This window comes from Eubalaena glacialis, chromosome 4 (assembly GCF_028564815.1).
Source record: "Eubalaena glacialis isolate mEubGla1 chromosome 4, mEubGla1.1.hap2.+ XY, whole genome shotgun sequence".
Lineage (NCBI taxonomy): Eukaryota > Metazoa > Chordata > Mammalia > Artiodactyla > Balaenidae > Eubalaena > Eubalaena glacialis.
In genome coordinates this window covers 183,694,732-183,715,723 of record NC_083719.1, presented here as the reverse complement: position 1 = coordinate 183,715,723, position 20,992 = coordinate 183,694,732, and the positions used below count along the sequence as shown (strand labels likewise).

General features: G+C 59.0%; 1 protein-coding gene across 3 annotated transcripts; it reads left to right on the top strand.

The window, feature by feature from the left end:
• Window positions 1–547: 547 nt before the first annotated feature.
• Window positions 548–19,026, top strand: HDGFL2 (HDGF like 2). 3 transcript variants are annotated; one of them, XM_061190702.1, is made up of 16 exons: window positions 548–705; window positions 3,091–3,167; window positions 3,262–3,400; window positions 9,184–9,375; window positions 12,709–12,825; window positions 12,939–13,010; window positions 13,637–13,793; window positions 13,903–13,978; window positions 14,051–14,360; window positions 15,432–15,535; window positions 16,422–16,495; window positions 16,630–16,700; window positions 17,061–17,162; window positions 17,369–17,561; window positions 18,250–18,382; window positions 18,714–19,026. In XM_061190702.1, the coding sequence occupies exons 1-16, from the start codon at window positions 634–636 to the stop codon at window positions 18,817–18,819; spliced, it is 1,995 nt and encodes a 664-aa protein (XP_061046685.1). In that variant the 5' UTR covers window positions 548–633; the 3' UTR covers window positions 18,820–19,026. The 3 variants fall into 3 exon arrangements, with proteins under 3 accessions (XP_061046685.1, XP_061046684.1, XP_061046681.1); XM_061190701.1 differs by having other exon boundaries at window positions 13,634–13,793; window positions 18,717–19,026; XM_061190698.1 differs by having other exon boundaries at window positions 13,634–13,793.
• The last annotated feature ends 1,966 nt before the right edge of the window (window positions 19,027–20,992 follow it).

Below are 20,992 nucleotides of genomic sequence, written 5' to 3'. Positions count from 1 at the left end.
AGCCGCTCCTCTCGTGGTACCCAATGCCCTTCAGCTCTATATTATGCCCCTCCTCACAGGAGCGGGAGGCTATCAATGACGCGCCCCCTACAGTGATTGGGCCTTCTTTCCTGTGGTAATCCAATAGCATGTTTCCTACTTAAGGCCCCTCCTCCTGTGGCGTTCTATGGCCCGCCCCTCTACCCTAAGCCCGGCCCCGAAGGAGCCTGGCTGCCTGCCCCTACTCTCCCAGAGCGCCTGTTTCCCTCCTCCTACCTTTCCTCTTTCACCTCCCTTAACCTCCGTCCCCTCCCATTAGGCTTCTGGGTCACGCCCCCTTGGCTCTACCCGTTATCCAATCCCGTTAACTTGCTCTGCTCCAACCCCTCTTCTCATTGGTCCCCCTGCTCCTCTATCCCCGCACGTGGTCCTGAGCGACAGCGCCGCCCGCCCGTGACGGCCGGAAGGCGGGACTTCCGGCGACGGGCAGGCCAATAAACACGCTCCGACCCGCTACCCAGGCCCTCGCCCCCGCCCCCTTGGCGCCCTGCTCCCGCCCCCGGCTTCGCCTCCCCTTGCCGCCGCTGCCGCCGCCGCCGCTGCTGCTGCCCGTGCCGCTGCCGCTTCCCGCGGCCTGGGCCTCCCGCCGCCAGCATGCCGCACGCCTTCAAGCCCGGGGACTTGGTGTTCGCCAAGATGAAGGGCTACCCGCACTGGCCGGCCCGGGTGAGGCCGCGAGGGAGATGGGCCAGGCGACGGGGGGTTGGGGGTGGGGTGGGGCAGTAGGGGCCCCGGGCCTGAGGGACCCGCGCTCCCGGGGTCTGGGGGACTCCGGGCCTGAGGAACCCGCGCGCCGGGGGTCTGGGGGGACCCGGGCCTGGGGGACTCGTGTGCCTGGGGGTCTGGCGGTCCCCGGCCTGAGGAACCCTCGCGGGAACCTGGGCCAGGAGGTCTGGGGGTCCCGGGCCTGAGCGACCCGCGCGCCGGAGGTGCGGGGGCCCCGAGCCTGGGGGACCCGCTCTGGGGGTCCCAGAGTCGAGGGACATGGGGTTGAGGGACCTGGGGCCTGAGGAGCCAGGGTTCAAATCTGAAGGAGTTTGGTGGGTGTGAGGGGAGCTGAGGAATCTGGGATTTGAGGAGATGATTCAAACTAATGGGAAGGAGGTGCTCCGGGCTGAAGGACCTCTTTATGGGGGGCAAAAAGAAGCCAAGTTCTGAGGGGCCGGGGGTCCTGAGCCACGTATGAAGGGGGCCTATGGATAAGGGTTCCAGTAAGGGAGAAGGGTTGAGGGTCAAGGTTGAGAGGTGCTCAGCAGGACCAGGGCTGGAAATAGGGCTGGATGCTGTGTTCACAAGGTCGCTGGAGCTGAGGGGACTGGATCTGAAAATGTGGGGCATCAGAGACCGGAGATTGGAATAAGACTTGTTTGGGGGACCCTGGGGACTGGTGCCCTGTGAGGACTCCCCCGCCAGACCCTGGTGGAGGAGGCTGGTGGGGGCAGAGGGTGGAGGGAGGGCTTGGGGTGGGTGGAGGGATGCTTGAATCAGAGGCCAGCCACGGGGACTCAAGCTGGAAAGAGAGAGCCCCTGAGGGAGGGGGCTGGGCCCAGGGGACTTTAGGGATCCCCTCTGGAGGAAGCTGGGATCCAGAGGACCCAGATGATTCGAGGGGTACAGTTCTGAAGGGAGTCTTGAGCGCGAGTCTCAGAACTGCAGAGTGGAGTTTCAGGCACTGTCTGTGGGGCAGGCCAGTGTGGAGGAGGGGCCAGGAGGTTGTTGCCATCCCCAGGTCTAAGTCACCCCAGGACTGATGTTGGTGGAATATGCATGTTAGGACTGAAGGAATTTGGACGGGGAGGCAGTAGAAGCATGAAGCTGAAGGTTCGGCTGGAACAGAAGGAGCTCAGGAGTTGCCTGGGCAGTACTGTGGGGTGCCTGGAGATTTCAGCCTCGTTCCCTGCCAGACCCTCCCTCCCTCTGGGTGGAAGTAAGCAGAAGGGCATCACACAGAGCTGGGCGTTTGGTTGCAGAGAGGCCGCCACAGGATGCCAGGAGTGGGCTCAGGGACTGCTAACCAGGCAGCCCTGAGAGTGGTCCGTAACGGGTGCTGCCGCTGGGATGTCTGTGCCTCAGGCTCAGAGGCGGGTCCTGGGTGAGGTCAGAGCAGAAGCGGGCCTGGAAGGCATGGCAGGCTGGTCCTCAGGGTGATGGAGTTTGGGGATGTGTCTGTGCAGGAGCGGGATGCTTGGGATGGGTGTTTGGGGCCCAGGGCCCAAGGACTTTGAAAAGTAGCCCAGAGAACTGAGGAAGGAAGCTGGGTGAGGGGGGCAGGGAAGGTTCCAGCAGCTCCCAGGCTTTGAAGAGGACGGGAAGGAATTAATGGGGACCAGAGAGCCCACTCAACCTGATTTGCTCGGGCTTACTTTCTTGGAAGCACCAGAGTGATAAAACTTTACGGGCACTTCCCTTCCTCCCAGAGTACCAGCTTCTCCCTCTCCTCCGCGCCCCCCTCCAGCTGGCTCTCTAAGCCCAGAATGCTTCCAAGCACCTGATTGGAAGGGAAGGGGCTGCTAGCCTCCTGTGGGGAAATGACTGACAGCTGCTGGAGCCCATGGGCCTATAGGGAGAGGGTGGGACTTCCTGGATGCTCCGGGCCTGTCTCCTGCAGCCCACCCCCCACCCTCTGCATCCTTGGAGCTGCCAGCTGCAGCCTCTGGGAGACTGATCACCGATTGCCTCTTTGCAGGAGGGGGTCCCTTGGGGGGTCCTGGGAGTTCACAGAAGCTGGGCTTGGCCTCAGCCCCTGGCTGCTCAGAGGACCGTATTTGGCTTTGCCCAGGTGAAACACCTACCTTGGGGGAAGAGAGAGCACCCTGGGGGGAGCGGACAGGTATGCAATTGGGGGGGGCGCGTTGCACAGAAGAAGGCAGATGCATAATTGGAAGGTGATGCGTCTTCCTCTGTTGAAGGCTCCCCTCCTCCCAGTGTGCTTTCCCCCAAGTAACTTGGCTGTTTTCCTGGTCACTTCCGGGTGGGTGAAGCTGGTCACTTCCTGGTGGGTGAAGCTGTCCCCCACCCACCAGCCACCCCCTGACTGGCCTCTCACTGCAGATCGATGACATCGCCGACGGTGCCGTGAAGCCCCCGCCCAACAAGTACCCCATCTTCTTCTTTGGTACCCACGAAACGTAAGTGTCCCCCGCTGGGGGTGGAGTTTTCCCAGCTGTTGCCTCCCGGGGTGGCCTGGCTCACCTGGGCTCGGCCCGTGGTTCTTTTCTCCAGAGCCTTCCTGGGACCCAAGGACCTGTTTCCCTACGACAAGTGTAAAGATAAGTACGGGAAACCCAACAAGAGGAAAGGCTTCAATGAGGGCCTGTGGGAGATCCAGAACAACCCCCATGCCAGCTACAGTGCTCCTCTGGTGAGTCCGTGCTGGGGGTGGGAGGCTGGCGGGGGTCTGTGGAGCCCAGGTCAGGCGGGCACTCGAGCGTGCTGGGGACCAGAGGTGGTCTTAGCTTGTCCCACAGAGAAAGGAGAGGCCTCTGGGACAGGGCTCCTCCCGCTGGGCACCGCTGATGTTTGGGGCCTCATCATTCTCCGTGAGGGCGGTCCTGGGCACTGTCGGGGTTGGAGCAGCATCCCTGGCCCCACCCACGCGATGACAGGAGCTCCTTCTTTACCCAGTTGTGACAACCAAACACGTCTGCAGACATTGCCGAGTGTCAGGTGGAGGGGTGCAGGATCCCTCCTGGTGATACCCACTGCTCTAGGATTAGCCTGAATGTGAAACAGCATCGTTAGAGCTCCTAAGAAACCTTTTGTTTTCTAAGGAGAAAAATTTTTTTCCTTTCAGTAACACCCTTTCCTTCCCCCATTACTGCCAGATTTCAGACTCGGAAAAAGGTTGTAGTTAGTAGACGTGAGAGCTCTTGCTTAGGTGGGAAAGAAGTGCTAAGAGTCACAGAGATGACATTCTCAGTGGCAAATCAGTGTCTGGAAACATTCAGGGAAAAAAGGGAATTTAGAGAAGTTGAAGTTAAATTTGTACAGAAGCCGTGGAAAGCTGAGGAAGGGTGGCAGAGGGGTGCCTTGCTCTGGGTGTTTTGGGGCGAGATGCAGACGAGGGGAGTTGCGGGGAGGTGGAGTAGCCTGGCCTCAGCAGGGGTGGGCTCCAGGTGGGCCGGAAGACCTGGCGAATTGACCACAGGGCTCGGACCTCTGCTGTTAGGGAAGAAACGGACTTCCGTCCTGGTCTGTGGGCGGGGAAGCGGGAGTCGGAGAGGGTCTGGTTTGTGTGAGAGAAGGACCGAGTAGTTTTGTAGCATCTGGTCCTGCTTGAGAACTCGGGGTCTCGAGATGGTCTGGGTGTGCCTCTCCTGTGCCTCCGTCTACCCACCGACCCGGCAAACACTCCTGTATAGACCCCGGCCGCACGCATGCCATGTGGCGCACTAGGGACCAGGAATCCTAGGTGAAGCAGACACGCCTCTTGCCTTCTGGGAGCTCACGATCTAGAACCTGGGGTCCGTTCGAGAGCTCTCTCCAGTGCGGAGGGTTTGGCAGCCCCTTCTCAAGGGGCCAGGCCCACGTTTCATGTGTGTGGTATCTTTTACCTCCCGTGGTGGGTCTGGGAGATGGACGTTCCCCCTGCTTTGGTCCCCACCGTCTCTCCGGGCTTTGCACATTCCCCGCTTGGGTAAACGGATCGGAAGTTCCTGAAGGTAGTTGAGTTTCATGAGACCGTATTCTGGCCCCAACCCAAGTGCTGGTTAGTCTTGTCCTAAGCTTATTGCCTCCTGGTGAATCATCACACCATTTAATGTTTATTACGCACCCTCAGCCTGTGAAGTACGGCGTAGATGCCTGCCCTCAAGGAAATGAAATTCAAAAATGGTGTAACCTTGACATTAAACCCGCCCCATACAGACTTCCCAGGTTGAGAAGTAGCTATAGGTGTGAGAGCGTATTACCGCTGTTTGGTTCTCTGACCCATCTGTGCCTCCAAACAGAACATTGGGTTAAAAATGCAGATCCCTGGGCCCTACCCCGAGAGGTTTAGGTGTGGTAGTTTAGGGCTGAGGCCTGGGCACCTTGAGGTGGTTCATCCCCTGAGTTATCTAGATGCTTCTGATGGAGCCAGTCCACAGCAGGCTTTTGGAAGCACCGCTTGGAGGGTGCCCGGGCAGTCTGTCTTTTCATCCTATAAGGTTTTCGTTTAGTTTTACGTTTCGAGTGGGAGTACAGACTCCTGGTACAAGACTGAAGAGTACAAAAGGGTGTACGGTGAGGGATCAGCCCTGCCTCGCCGCCGTTCTGTTTCAGTTTCCTCTCAAGGTAGCCCCAGCTACCAGTTCCTTGTGTGTCCTTCCAAGATTCTTTGTTCACGTAAAACCCTACATAGCTTGCTTTTTTGAAGCACGTAATGCTCCACTTGGCTTTATTCCCCCAATTGGTCTCCCTCGTCTGTGCAGAGAATGGCTTCATTCTTTTTGACAGCCTTAACTCGGCGTGCTCCCACCAGGAACGTACGGCAGGGCCTGTTCCCGCACCCTCCTGCCAAGCCAGGAGGTGGAAAACGGTATCTCAGTGTGGTTCCAGCTATATCCAGTAATCCCAAGATGGGCTGGGTAGGCGGCATCTTTTCCATTTTACAGCTGAGCACGCTGAGGCCCGGAGCGTTCGCTTGATGGCCCAGAAGGACCCAGCTAGAACGTGAGGCCTCAGAAACCTAGACCAGGGTTTTTCAACTTCTCTCCCCCTCCATGGGGCGTCCTAGGCACTGTGGGCTGTTGAGCAGCATCCCTGGCCCCGCCCCCTCGATGCCAGGATCCCCCCGCATCTTGACAATTTGAATGTCTCTAGACATTGCCAAATGCCCCCTGGGGCAGAGAATCACCCCTTGTTGAGAAGGATTGACCTAGAAGGATCCCAGTTGATACATCCTCGTGACCTGATAGAGGAGGTAAAGGGACCTGTCCCAGTAGCTGGTTTGAGCTGAGCTGGAACTAAAACCCAGGCCTCCCGTCTCCCAGGCTGAAGTTCTTTTCTGGTCGGTACAAGCTGGGTGGGGTCCTGGAGGGGCAGGTGGGCCCGGAGAAGGACCTCTACACATGGATCCTGGGGTAAGAGCCCTGCTGTGTGGATGCGTGGACCTGGGTTTGAGGCCTGGCTCTTCCTCCTGTTCACCGTGTCCTTTGGGGATTGATTGATGTCACCTCTCGGAGCCTCAGTTTCCTCATCTAAAACAGAGGCTCAGGGTACGACGAGGTCTCACGGGGCTGTCGGGGGAACACGGTGAGCCAGTGCACATCAGGCACCCGGTACAGGGGTGCGAGGTGTTGGGGACCGAGGAGGCCAGGCTGGGCCTGACCTTCCCTTTCCACCTCTGTCACCCTCTCGACCCATTAAGACAGTGAGAGGGGGCTTCCCTGGTGGTCCAGGGGTTAAGACTCTGCGCTCCCGGGCTTCCCTGGGGGCACAGTGGTTGAGAGTCTGCCTGCTAATGCAGGGGACACGGGTTCGAGCCCTGGTCTGGGAAGATCCCACATGCCGCGGAGCAACTGGGCCCGTGAGTCACAACTACTGAGCCTGCACGTCTGGAGCCTGTGCTCCGCAACAGGAGAGGCCACGATAGTGAGAGGCCCGCGCACCGCAATGAAGAGTGGCCCCCGCTTGCCGCAACTAGGGAAAGCCCTAGCACAGAAACGAAGACCCAACATAGCAATCAATCAATCAATCAATCAATAAATCTAAAAAAAAAAAAAAGACTCAGAGCTCCCAATGCAGGGGGCACGGGTTCGATCCCTGGTCGGGAAACTAAGATCCCGCATGCCGCGCGGTGAGGCCAAAAAAAAAAAAGAGAGACAGTGAAAGAGACCAACACTCATCACTCATCTCACTCAACCAGTGGGTCTTGGGATGGTTGCAGGTCAGCTGGCTCTTGGCCTTTATTTCCTGGTTCCTCTCCGAGCCACCAGTGTTCCCATCCTCCAGACGTCTCCATGGGGATCGGATTTCCCAAAACTTTTGCTGGCAGGTAGTTAGGTCTCGTGGGCCGAGCCCAGGAGATGCAGAGTTCCTGGCTTTATCCCCAAAGCACAGTGCAGGGCAAGTCACTTACCTTCCCGGAGACCTCGTTTCCCCACTTATGGAACATGCCCACTCGTCCCAGTCGCCTCCCCGGTTGTCGAGGCGCACATCCAGCCACAGCTGGTTGAGCGCTTAGCAGAAGCAAGCCGGGGTTTGTAACAGGCAGTAGCTGTGTCCAGTGGGCCAGGCTTTGGGGCCCAGCAGAGCTGGCTTGCACCCCAGCTCTGTCGCTTAGTCGCCGTGTGATCTGGCTCCATCACGCCGCCTTTTGCCTTGTCTGCAGAGTGAGAATGACAGCTCCCCACACGTTACACGGAGAGAGATGATCCCTCGTGTCTGCTAGCTCTCACTGCCACGAGGCTGACTCCGTTCCTCCCGCAGACGATCAGGAGGGTCCTGGACCCTACATTTAGTCACTCACACTCCAAGCTGCTGTTTCCTCCGTGAAGAACCGGGGACGTCCTTTCCCTTCTCCACTCACCAGGGGTGCCCCAGAGAAAAGTGACGCCCTGGAGGAGAGGTGTGAGGGAAATCCGCCTGAAAGCCTGATGGTTCTCTCCCAGTGTTTCAAGTTTGGGGCTTGACCTACTTCGTGTGGCACTTTTTACCCTTTTTTTTTTTTTAAATTTTTGGCTGTGCCACACGGCATGCCAGATCTTAGTTCCCCGACCAGGGATTGAACCCATGCCCCCTGCAGTGGAAGCGCGGAGTCTTAACCACTGGACCAGCAGGGAATTCCCTGTGTCATATTTTAGAGCCCACATATAAGTGCTATTGTATGGTATTTGTCTTTCTCTTTCTGACTTACTTTGCTTAGTATGGTCATTGCTAGGTCCAGCCATGTTGCTGCAAATGGCATTATTTCATTCTGTTTTACAGCTGAGTAACATTCCAGTGTGTATACGTACCACATCTTCTTTATCCCTTCATCTGTTGACGGACATTCAGGTTGTTTCCGTGTCTTGGTTATGGTAAATAGTGCTACTGTGAACATAGAGGTGCGTGGATCTTTTCGAATTGTAGTTTTCTCTGGATATATGCCCAGGAGTGGGATTGCTGGATCATGTGGTAGCTCTATTCTTAGTTTTTTGAGGAACCGCCATATTGTTTTCCGTGGTGGCTGCAACCACTTTACATTCCCCCCCCCACAGTGTAGGAGGGTTCCTTTTCCTTCACACCCCCTGACTCTGGTCTGTTCACATGGCCGTGGTTGGTCTCCCACTAGACTGTAAGCTCCCCAGGGGCAGGGCCCGTGCCGTGTTCACGTCTGGGCGCTCCCACCTCCCTAGCACGGTGCCTGGCACCTGGCTGCTGCTCACAGACGGCAACTGAGTGTGCAGGCGAGCCCGGCACACGGCTAGCACAGAAGAAGTGCCATCTACGTGTCTGCTATTTTTGCGGCTGTTACCACCTGAGCAGGCATTTTGGCTAAAACAGAAATAGAAGTGCCTGGAAGTTCGCACCCAGAGGTCCTGTCCTAGGTCATTTTCTTCCTCATCAGTAATTGCAATAATAATAATATTTACAAAAAGCAAACCTCGATGGACCTCCTGCCAGTCTGGGCACTGTCCTCAGTACATGCCACTTCTGTCTCACCCTCGCCACAGCCCTGTGAGGCCAAAGTGCTGTCGGCCCCATTGCTCAGATGTGGGATGAGGCACACAGGGGCTTAAGTCACTGGCCCAGGGTTTGCCCTCAGATCCTGCAGTGCTTGAATCCTAGTGGCTAGCACACACATGCCCATCTCGTCCTGCCGCATCAGTCCTCAGAGCTTTCTGTTTTGTTTTTTTTTTAATATTGTTTGGCCGCGCCGCACGGCGTGTGGGATCTTAGTTCCCCGACCAGGGATTGAACCCACGCCCCCTGCGTTGGGAACGCAGTGTCTTAACCACTGGACCGCCAGGGAAGTCCCCCTTGGCACTCTCTGGGCCTCAGTTCCCGCATTTGGAGAGCGAGCAGGCCAGACCCTGACACTTGAGACCCGGCCTCTCTGGGCCTCAGTTCCTGCATTTGGAGAGCCAGCAGGCCAGACCCTGACACTTGAGACCCGGCCAGTGGCTGCTGTCCTGTGGGCCACACCTGGTGGTGACCTGCTGTCTCTGTCCCCACCCCCAGCCGGTGAGTTCCTCCGACAGCGAGGCCCCTGAAGCCGACCCGGCAGGTGGCAGTGAGGACGATGAGGACCGGGGGGTCATGGCCGTCACAGCCGTGACCGCTGCAGCCGCCAGCGACAGGATGGAGAGCGACTCGGACTCGGACAAGAGCAGTGACAACAGCGGCCTCAAGCGGAAAGCGGTGGCCTTGAAGGTAGGGGCACGGGGGTGGGGCGGGCACAGCTGGCCTGTGGGGGGCTGGGGCCCTTCCTCCTCCCGCCCTTCCTCCTCCCTCCACAGGTTCCGTCTGGCCGCCTGCTCTTCTCCCTTTCCTTCTTTCGGTTTTTAGTACATTCACAAAGTTGTGCCAGCATCCCCTCTATCAGTTCCAGAACTTTCCATCACCCCAAAAAGAAACCCCGTCCCCACTGGCAGTCCCCCCACATCCCCACCCGCAGCCCCTAGTAACCAGGAATCCGCCTCTGTGGAACTTGCCTGTTCTGGACGTTTCCCATCAGTGGAATCACACACCGTGTGTCCTTCTGTGTCTGGCTTCTGTCACTGAGCATCGTGTCCTCAGGGTCCATCCATGTGGTAGCGAGTGTCAGGGCTTCTCTCCTTTTCGTGGCTGAGCGATATTCCCGGGTGTGGCTGGACCACACTTTGTTTATCTGTCATCCATTTATGGACATTCGCGTTGTTTCCGCTTTGGGGCCATCACAAATAACGCTGCTGTGAACATTCGTGTACAAGTTTTTGTGTGGATGTGAGTTTTAAGTTCTCTTGGAGAGATTGTCTTTCCTGCCTTTTTTCCCCTCTTCTCTGCCTTTTGACTGCTTCTGAATATTTGGGTGCAGAATGAAAGGACCAGGACCTAGCAGCAAATTCTTTTGATAGAGTAAGGCATTGTTTTTATGATTTTTAAAAATAACCTTTGCTTTTGGTTCCAGTTATAACAATAAGCCATGCTCATTGTAGATAAGTTAGAAGATGTGAAAAGCATAAAGAAGCCGGTGAAAAATGCCTGAACTATCTTGAGGGGGTTTCTGCGCCGAGGACTAGAAACATCCTGATGTGTTTCTCCGTGATCTTGTGTGTGCCTCACGGGCGGGGTGGGTATGTAAAGTATGGCATTGGCAATCACGCACGTAATGTGTCTTGCTGTTTTTCCACCTAATAGATGAGCATTTCCTTGTCCTTAAACGTTATGATTATTTTTTAATATTTTATTTATTGATTTATTTATTTGGCTGTGTCGGGTCTTAGTTGTGGCACGCGGGCTCTTCGTTGCGGCGTGTGGACTTCTCTAGTTGTGGCATGTGCCGGCTCTAGAGCGTGCAGGCTTAGTTGTCCCGCAGCATGTGGGATCTTACTTCCCCAACCAGGGGTCGAACCCCCGCCCCCTGCATTGGAAGGAGGATTCTTTTTTTTTTTTTTTTTCTTTTTTCCTTTAACATCTTTATTGGAGTATAATTGCTTTACAATGTTGTGTTAGTTTCTGCTGTATAACAAAGTGAATCAGCTATATGCACACGTATATCCCCATATCCCCTCCCTCTTGCGTCTCCCTCCCACCCTCCTTATCCCACCCCTCTAGGTGGTCACAAAGCACCAAGCTGATCTCCCTGTGCTATGCGGCTGCTTCCCACTAGCTATCTGTTTTACATTTGGTAGTGTATATAAGTCCATGCTACTCCCTCACTTCGTCCCAGCTTACCCTTCCCACTTCCCGTGTCCTCAAGTCCATTCTCTACGTCTGTGTCTTTTATTCCTGTCCTGCCCCTAGTTTCTTCAGAACCTTTTTTTTTTTTTAGATTCCATATATATGTTAGCATACGGTATTTTTCTCTTTCTGACTTACTTCACTCTGCATGACGGACTCTAGGTCCATCCACCTCACTACAAATAACTCAGTTTTGTTTCTTTTTATGGCTGATATTCCATTGTATATATATGCCACATCTTCTTTATCCATTCATCTGTCGATGGACACTTAGGTTGCTAGAAGGCGGATTCTTAACCACTGGACCACCAGGGAAGTCCCTGGCATCGTTTTTTAAAAGTCCCTGTTGTTTCTGTTTACAGTTATTGGAGGAGTTAGACAGAAATATGTTGAAAATAAATGGCCCCCCCCATCCTACCTCTTAGATATTAACCACTACTTGTAGGTTAGTATGTATTCAGGTTTTGTTTTTTGGGGTTTTTTGGCCAACTTTGCATTAAATGAATATAAGTCATTATTACAACACCTTTCCCCCACACTAGGGAGACATTTAGACGACCTCTTCCCTCGTAACCCAGCACCCTAGCTGGGAACACACCTATTGGTGTTCCTTTCTCCATTTTTGGGGGTGTGGCTATGGCTTTCCGCCGGGTCAGCTTTGTGCTCTCTCTAGTTAACGTTCTTTTGTCGCTGTTTTTCTGTGTGTCCACCATCTCTTCACGTGGTCTCCCTCTGTGCATGTCTGTGTCCTAATCTCCTCTTCTTATAAGGACCCCAGTCATATTGGGTCAGGGCCACCCTAATACCTCGTCTTACTTTAATTCTCTCTACAAAGACCCATCTCCAAATAGTCACATTCTGGGGTCCTGGGGGTCAGGGCTTCATTGTATGCGTTTTGGGGGAACACAGTGCAGCCCATCGTACCCTGGCCTTGGTCAGGCCCCGGAGGAGGCAAGATGCTCTCAGTAAGTGCTTGTGACGAGAACCAGCGAGTCTGGGCTGTAACGGGACAGAGGCAGAGGTGCATCGCACCTAAACCCACGCCCTGACGGGGAGGACCAGGCGTCAGTGGGCTGAGATCTGTGTCCAAAGCTCAGTCCTCTTTGCCTCCTCAGTTCTTCCTTTATACAGTTTCTTAAATTGGCTTCTTTGAGTGGGCATCTGGGAGTCTGTGAACCCCTGAAACCTAATTCAGAATTGTATGTGTGTGTGTGTTTAAAAAATCTCTTATTGAGGTGAAATTCACATAAAAAAATTAACCGTTCTAAAACGTACAACTCAGTGGCATTTAATACATTCACAGTGTGGTGCAACCACCACCTCTATCTAGTTGCAAAACATATGTGTATGTGTTTTTCTGGGGGAAGGATCCCTGGTTTGTATTCTTCATTTTTTTTTAATTGTAGTAAAATACACACAACGTGAAATTCACCATCTTAACCATTTTTAAGCACACAGTTCAGTAGCATTTTACATTCACACCGTTGGGCAACCATCCCCACCATCCATCTCCAGAACTTTCTCATCCTCCCAAACTGAAACTCTGTCCCCATGAAACCCTGACTCCCCCTCCCCCAGCCCCTGGCCCCCACCATCTACTTCCTGTCTCTGTGGGTCTGACTCTCTAGGGACCTCCTGTGAGTGGGATCACACAGTATTTGTCCTTCTGTGTCTGGCTTCTTTCACTGAGCATCATGTCTTCTAGGATCAGTATCCCTGGTTTTTATCAGATTCTCAAAGGGGTCCCTGCCCTCCTCCCCCCAAAGTTTCGTGAGCACACGGGCTTTCTCAATTGCTGATGTGTCCGGGCTGCTCCCCTTCCAGATGTCGGTCTCAAAACGAGCTCGAAAGGCCTCCAGTGACCTGGATCAAGCCAGCATGTCTCCATCCGAGGAGGAGAACTCGGAAAGCTCCTCCGAGTCAGAGAAGACCAGTGACCAGGTGAGCAGCTGGCCGGACCCCGGGCAGATGCCCAGGGGGAGGGATGCACCGGGGGGGCGCCGAGGGGTGGCCGGCCGGTGGGCACCACGTCCAGCTCCCTTATCTCCGCCCAGGACTTCACCCCCGAGAAGAAAGCCGTGGTCCGGGCCCCACGGCGGGGCCCCCTTCCAGGACGGAAGAAAAAGGTACGGGTGTTTTATTTTGTTCCCACACACCGGCCAGTGGAAGCTCCTCAAGCATCTCCCCACGGTCACCAGCCACGGTCTGCGGTCAGGGTCAGTCCGTTTTGGAGGAGGGGAGGCCGTAGGCCCCAGGGAGCCCCCGGGGCCCGCTGACATCCGCCTCCACCTTCACTCATGGCTTTGGCCCATGGTTTCCGAGTGCCGTGTGCGCGGAGCACCTCCCCGGAGCAGGAGCCCCCCCCAGCCGCTGCTGCCCCCGAGAGGGCCTTAGAGGCCGGTTTGGAAAACGGGATGCTGGGATGCTGGCATCGGAAGGGGGCAAAGCACTCTTAGGGGCCCCATGAGAGAGAGAGAGAATGCACGCGTGCGCGCGCCCGTGTGCAAGTGTGATGTATGTGTGTGTGTGTGTGTGTGTGTTGTGTGCAAGCAGGCATGTATGAGCGTGTACAAGTGTATTGTGTGTACACAAGTATGTGTGCATGAGCGTGTGAGTGTGGTGTGTGTGTGTGTATGTCTGGGGTTCTGGGCCAGAACGAAGGGTTGTGGGTTTGGGCGGGGTGGGGCGCTGCAGGGACGCCTGGGCCCCCCTCGCCCTGGCTGCTCTCACCTCCCCCGGCCTCCCCCAGAAGGCGCCGTCAGCCTCCGACTCGGACTCCAAAGCAGAATCGGACGGGGCGAAGGCTGAGCCTGTGGCCGTGGCGAGGTCGGCGTCCTCCTCCTCCTCCTGCTCCTCCTCCTCCGACTCGGACGTGTCCGTAAAGAAGCCTCCTCGGGGCAGGAAGCCAGGTAGGCCGGCTGGGGGGTGCTGCCCTGGGCCTGGGCCTGGCCTGGCGGTGGGGGGGGAACGTCCACCGAGAGACGCGGGAGAGGCCACCCCGGCCCCGCTCTTCCGTAGCCGAGAAGCCTCCCCCCAAGCCCCGCGGGCGGAAACCGAAGCCTGAGCGGCCACCGACCACCTCGAGCAGCGACAGGTGGGTGCGGGGCCCTCGGGGCGGGGGCGCGGGCAGGCCGGGACGGGGGCCCTAACCGGCCCGCACCCCCAGCGACAGCGACGAGGTGGACCGCATCAGCGAGTGGAAGCGGCGGGACGAGGAGCGGCGGCGTGAGCTGGAGGCGCGGCGGCGCAGGGAGCAGGAGGAGGAGCTGCGGCGGCTGCGCGAGCGCGACAAGGAGGAGAAGGAGCGGCGGCGGGGGCGGGAGCGCGGGGAGGCGGCGCCTGCGGGCAGCGCGGGCAGCAGCGGCGACGAGCTCAAGGACGACGACGAGCCCGTCAAGAAGCGCGGCCGGAAGGGCCGCGGCCGGGGCCCCCAGTCCTCCTCCGACTCGGAGCCCGAGGCCGAGCTGGACAGAGAGGTGCGTGCGGCGGCGTCCGTGCAGCAGCCGCTGTGTGCTGGGCGCCAAGCGGTCAGGGAAACACAGAGAGCCCGCTGTTAAGGAGCTGACACTTGAGGGAGGGAGACGGGCAGCGGACCACCTGAGGATGGTGTGTGGTGCCAAGGAGATGGAAGCCAGGGCGGGGTGTGAGCTGCGGGGGCGTGAGGGTTTCCATCGCAAAGAGGGCAGACCTCAGAGGCTTCAGGCGAGCAGCCGACATTAAGTAAGGATCTGAATGAAGTGAGAAGATACCTGGGGGAGAGGCATTCCTGGCCGAGCGCACGGCCCGTGCAAAGGCCCTGGGGCAGGACCATGCCTGGTGTGTTGGAGGAACAGCCAGGAGGCCCGTGTGTCTGGAGCAGAGTGAGCGAGAGGGGAAGAGGGAGGAGGGGAGGGGACGGGGCAGGTCGTGCAGGGCCTTGTGGAGGACTTGGGCTGTTACCCCAAGGGAGGTAGGTGGGACCCTGGAGGACTGTGGGCAGAGAAGCGGTGGGTGCTCACAGGTGCCCTCTGGCTGCTGCGGGGGAACGGCTTGTGGGGTAAGCATGGGAGCAGTTCGGCCTCTGGTGCATGTTGGTGGTGACCGTTAGCACCATGCGTGACCTCAGGGCGTCAGCTCCTTGTCCTCCTGGCTCTCACAGGCCAGCCTGAGTCCAGGAATCCGAGCCCCCCGGGCCCATCGCCTTCTAGTCCGAGCCCAGGATCCCACTCGATAGGGGTGGGGGAGCCGAACAATGCCCTGTTCTCTCCCCACTGCTCTCCGTTTTGTCACAAAAGGGGGACCAAGTTCCCTGGCACGGGAGGTGTCTTGCTCGGCAAGAGGAATGCAGTGGGGCTGCCCCACTGTTGGGTGATCCTTTCAGGGCCTGAGAAGCTGCTGCCCGGGGATGGACTGGACACGGGGTCCATCCTGCCCAGTCCGTCAGCTCCCATCAGGCGAAGGTGACAGCAGGGAATGTCACACTGTGTCTCTAAGGGAACAGCTCAGGGGTCTGGGGCAGCCCCACGCCGCCTGCCGCTCCAGCCCTTACCTTTCTCTGGTTGCTACAGGTGAAGAAATCAGCGAAGAAGTTGCACCTGCAAAGCACAGAGCCCGCGCGGAGACCCAGCCAGAAGGAGAAGAGAGGGCGCCCCGAGGAGAAGCCCCGGGCCAGGTCCGTTCCCGCACTGCCACTCCTCCCATAGCCCCCTGGGGGTCCCCACATCTCAAGAGAGGGCCTCAGCTTCCAAATTCAGTCTTTGAGACTGAATCCAGTTGAAGTGTCTGGTTCTTGGGGCCCCATCAGGTTATGCAGGAGTCACTGCCCAGGTCTGTGGTCCTTCCCCAGAGCAGGCCTCTCCCCCTGGGGGTGACCCTGCTCCCAGGGGACACCGGGCAGTGTCCTGGGACATCTGTGGTGGTCACATGGCGGGGGCGGTTCCTGGGATCCAGTGGGTGGAGCCAGGGAGGCTGCCCCTCTCCCCACAGTGCCCAGGATGGAGCCCCACAGAGGATGACACGGCCCCCGTGTCACCAGTGCTCAGGGGGAGAGACTATCCCCAGACCAGTGGCTCTCAGGCTTTTTAAAGTCCAAGGCCCACTGAGGTGGGAGCACAGAGCCCATCTCCCTGCCCACTTTCTGTGTGGAATCCCAGCCATCAGTAAACGAACCTGCCTCCTGGGAACGTGGCAGCCAGGCTGCCGAGCAGGATGTAGAATCGAAGGCTCGGTGACATGCCTGCTGCCGTTTCCCAGCATCATATCAGAGTAACTCATGCGCTGGGGTCTACGTAGCTAGCCACTCACCCTGAACCACTTGTTTAAAAAAAAAAAAAAAATTTCTGGGCTTTCACATTATTTACTTCCTAGAGGAAGGGCTATGTCTTGGGTCCCTTCAGGTGCTGCCCTAGACCAGGTCAGGCGGGCCTTGAGCCTCCTCCTCCCAGCCTCCCGGGCCTCCTGACGGTTTCCTTCTGCAGCGGCCATGGGTCCCCCCACAGGCCCCCGCCCCTCAGTGGGGACATTGGTCAGGGGCCTTCTAAGGGCATGACTCTCCACAGGCCCGTGAAGGTGGAACGGACCCGGAAGCGGTCAGAAGGGTTCCCACCAGACCGGAAGGTTGAGAAGAAGAAAGGTGAGGGGCCAGCTGCCCAGCCCTGGTTGCAGCCTGAGGTCGCCGAACGGGAGGAGGGACGGCCCTGGAGGAGCCGGCTCCCATCACCAGGGACCCCACTCAGGCCTGGGCGCTGCCTTCTCTCTCGGCCACAGAACCTTCCGTGGAGGAGAAGCTTCAGAAGCTGCACAGCGAGATCAAGTTCGCCCTGAAGGTTGACAATCCGGTGAGACCTTCCTCGGGGTGCAGAGGTCATGTTTCAGTTCCCCTGCCCCCGCATCGCTCGAGCTCCCTGAGAAGTCTGGGGACGCTGAGGCAAAGTCAGGCCGCATGCGCAGGGCAGGGTCCTTGTTCACGTGGGCGTCCACCAGATAAGGGCCCAGCTTGGCTTCCTGAGTGCAGTGCTCTGCGTTCCGACCAGGTGATGCCACACGAGGCCCCAAGACCCCTCGAGTTCTGGGTCCTTCACCACTGTCCCCGGGGCTCCCTGTTGCTCAGCCCAGGGTGTCCTCCTCTGCCCTCTTGGGCCCCCTAGAACCCCCGCAGCTAGGCGCTGACCCTCCTCGCTGCCCTCGCTGCCCTGCAGGATGTGAAGAGGTGTCTGAACGCGTTAGAGGAACTAGGGACCCTGCAGGTGACCTCACAGATCCTCCAGAAGAACACGGACGTGGTGGCCACGTTGAAGAAGGTGCGGCGGGAGCCCAGGGGTTGAAGGGGCTGGTGGTGGGGCTACGGGTCTGCTTGGGGTGCTGGGCTTCCGGCCACGGCCGCCTGTGGTCAGCGAGGAGGAAGCCGTGTGCACGGGAGGCGCTGCGGGGTGCGGTGATGGGGGAGGGTCTTGGGCGGGGGGGTGAGGTGGCTGCGCCCCCTGAGCCAGGCCTCTTGGTGGGCCAGATCCGCCGCTACAAGGCCAACAAGGAGGTGATGGAGAAGGCTGCGGAGGTCTACGCCCGGCTCAAGTCTCGGGTCCTGGGACCAAAGATCGAGGCCATCCAGAAGGCGACCAGAACTGGGCCGGAGAAGGCCGAGGAGATACTGGCCGGAGAGGAGGCCCCCGCGGAGAGGGCGGAGGACGAGGCGAGCGCTGGTGAGGAGCTGGCGGGAGGGGCGCTGAGCAGACCTCCCAGGTGGCGCCACCTGTCGGTACTCGCTGTGTAGGCTGGCTGTGTCCCCAAGGCAGCTGGTGTCTGGGCCACACGCCCCTGTGCTGCTCATAGGCTCCATCCAGACCCTCAGAGCCAGGTAGCAGGGGAGGCTGTGTGTGTGCGGCCAGGTGCGCGAGTGTTTCTGGGACGGGCGGTCGCAGAGGTCTGGGAGGGGAGGGCCACGGGTGGGCTGAGAGGAGAAAGGGCGTCTGCGGTGGGGACAGTGGCTGCGGGGACAGGAGAGTGTTCCTTCCTGCTGGGGTCATGCGGTCCTGGTGAGAGATGCTTGGAGCAGCCCGTAAGGCCAGCACCGAGAGGGCTTAGTTGAAGCCGAGGCTGCCCGGGGGAGAGCACAGAGGGGGCGTTTCTCTTTACGTCTGTTTGGACACGGCCGTGGCAGGCTTTCCCCGGTGTTGCCCACGGCCATTCGTTTACCGGCCCCTCCCATCTTCAGGCTGCGTGGACGGGCCAGGGGCCGGCTGGAGGAAGAGCCCCACGCAGCCGGCCGCCCCGTGTGTCCGGTGGCTCAGGGGTGCGGGCGAATTCAGGCGCACAGGCGGGTGCTCGCACGCTGCTCGCTTTCTGCAGGCGGGTTGCCCCACAGCGTCCCACGAGCCTCTCTCCCCGCAGATCTCTCAGCCCCTGTGAACGGCGAGGCCACGTCCCAGAAGGGGGAGAGCATGGAGGACAAGGAGCCGGATGAAGGACAGAACTCAGAGGAGGGGCCGGGGGGCGGCTCCTCTGAAGACCTGTTACACAACGAGTAAGTGTCGCCGGGGCCGCAGGGGCGACTTCCGGAGAAGGCAGCCCGGTGTCTGAGCTGCTCCCAGTGGGTAAGGGCCAGAGGGACAGCAGTCTCCCACACGCTCACTGACCCCCAGGCCCCTCGGAGGGAGCTCTGGGCTCGTGGCTGGCTGGCCTGGGCCTGAGCTCTAGGAGGGTGGCTCCCTCCTGACACCCGCCACGGGAGCAGCCGGGGCCGCAGGCACGGCAGGGGGAGGTTGGGGGCGAGGGCTGTTGGTCTCTGTAGGTGGAAGGAAGGAGACAGACAACAAGGGGCCTGCTCACCCCCGCCCGCCCGTGCTGTCCTCCAGCAGCAGCGCGCGGGAGGGCCCCGACCTGGACGGGCCCGGGAAGGAGCGGCAGGAGCGAGAGAGGCTGCGGGTGGACTCGGAGTCCCTGGACGACGAGGACAGCTGAGCCGGGCAGCCTGCGGCCGGGCCCCGCCGCCACGCGCAGCCGCCCCGAGGCCTGCCTGGCTCCTTCCCGGCACCCAGGGAGCAGAGAACTGTTGGGGAGACGCTGTGGTGTTCGTTTGTATTTGTCCCCCTGGGTTTTTTTTTTTTTCCCTAATTTCTGTGATTTCCAACGGACATGAAATGACTATAAAGGGTTTTTTTAATGAAAAAAAAAAGTTGCTTTTATTGGCTCGGTTTTCTAGCGTGTCTGGTTTGCAGTTGTCAAGGAGCCGTCCAGGGACAGAGGGTTTTAAGCCATAGGGTCACCGTGAACAGCGAATGTGAATTTGGTTCTGATGGTGCTCCAGGCCCTGCAGGGCTGACGGGGGCAGTGAGCAAGGCCTTTCCAAGAGTACCAGGAGGGATGCTGAGGGCTGTCTGTTGTCCTCTGTGTTCACAGGGCGTGAGTGTTGGGGGCAGGCCTCGCTGTGTGACGTGGGCAGAGTGACACCCCACACTCTGGGCTTCTCTGTGCTCACCTGTCGCTTGGATTCAGATGTGGGGGGATGTGTGTGCAGCGCCCAGCCAGGCATCTGCACACGGCGGTTGCTGGTTAAACGGTGGCCTCTACCGTGTGTCCCCTGTCCTGCCGGTGGTCGAGCCCCTCTGTCCCAGCTGAGAGAGACGTGTGGTGTGGTTTTGCTCCCTGGGCCTGGCGTACTGCCCCCGCCCCCCGCCCCCCGCCCCTGCCCTTGCCCCTGCCCCGTTTGGTTTGGTTTGGTTGGATTTGAGGTTGTCGCTGAGCTCGGTTTCTGTGAACGACTGTTTCCAGTGTCACCCCCTCCGATGGCCGTCCGTGATGGGGAGTGAGGAAGGAAGGGCTCGGGGAAGTTCCCGGACTGGTCCCCGTGTCTTGCCTCGGCCAGCTCCTGTGGCGCAGGGCCCCTCGTGGCCCCTGGCAGCCGTGGTGACCCTCTGGGGAGAGCTGGCCCATCCGTCCCGGGGCTTGGAGCACCTGGTGATTTCTGAGAAGCGGGGCCTCTTCGCTTCCTCCGTCAAGGAGGTGGCCAGATAGGGGGGCTGCGGGCGTGGGAAGTGGGGGCTTGACAAGCCTCGGGCCGCTGGAATTCTGACGCAGCAGCCCCCTCAGCATCTCCCGGGGCCCCGGGGAGCAGGGGGAGTGGCCCTCTGTTGTCCCACCTTCCCATGTGCAGCCCACCTCGCAGGGTGCCCCAAGGATCCAGGGAGAGCACGGCGGGAAGGAAGGGGCCCTTGTCCCGGGGCTGCTGGTCTCCGGCCTGGAGCACGTGACCTGAACGTGTGTCGAGCACGTTTTTCTGTTTTTGGTTTTTTTGGCTGCGCCTTGTGGTTTGTGGGATCTTAGTTCCCCGACCAGGGGTCCAACCCGCACCCTCGGCAGTGAAAGCACAGAGTCCTTACCACTGGACCACCTGGGAAGTCCCTCGAGCACATTTTGTCACGTGCTCCCTAGGGCCCCATCCCTTGTGAGGGAGCCCCTTTATTCCTTCATCGGCAGCCTCTGGGCCGAGGGACCTGGGAACATCATCTGTGGGATCCTTGTGATCACCCATGACCAGGGGGCGCTGCCGGGTGAGTGGGCTGCAGCAGGAAGGGACGTGTGCTCACCCCAACCCCGCCCGGACAGTCCGGTCCTCAGCTGTCAGTGGCTGCTGCGGCCTTGCCTTCGTGAAGCCCCTGGGCCAGACCGGGGGTCGGCAGAGGCGGTGGGGGCCTACCTGCCTCAGGATGATGGTGGCGTTCTGGTACCTTCTGGCATGCGCTGTTTGCTGAGGGGCGTAGGCTTTCAGAGCGAGGACGGAGCTGCCTGGAGCCCAGGATGGAGGAGCAGGGCCTCCTGCCAAGCTGGTATAGCTAGAGGGCCCGGGCTGGGGTGGAAGACCCCCCCCAGAGGTAAAAGATAAAAGGGCCCTACTGGGGGTGCTGAGTGGAGAACCTTCAAGACAGGCACGACTCCCCTTCTTGTTCCTAAATGAAGCGCTTGCTTGAAATCTTCAGGCGAAGCCCGGGCCCCCCCCGCCGCCGTCGAGGGTCTTAGCCGCCCCGGGCTCCTCGGCCAAAGGGGCCAGCTGTGCTCGGGGAGAAAGGTGGGGCGCCAGCCGGCAGGGCCCGGAGCTTCCGGGGGTTGGGGCTGGTTTCGGGCGGGGGAGGGGCTC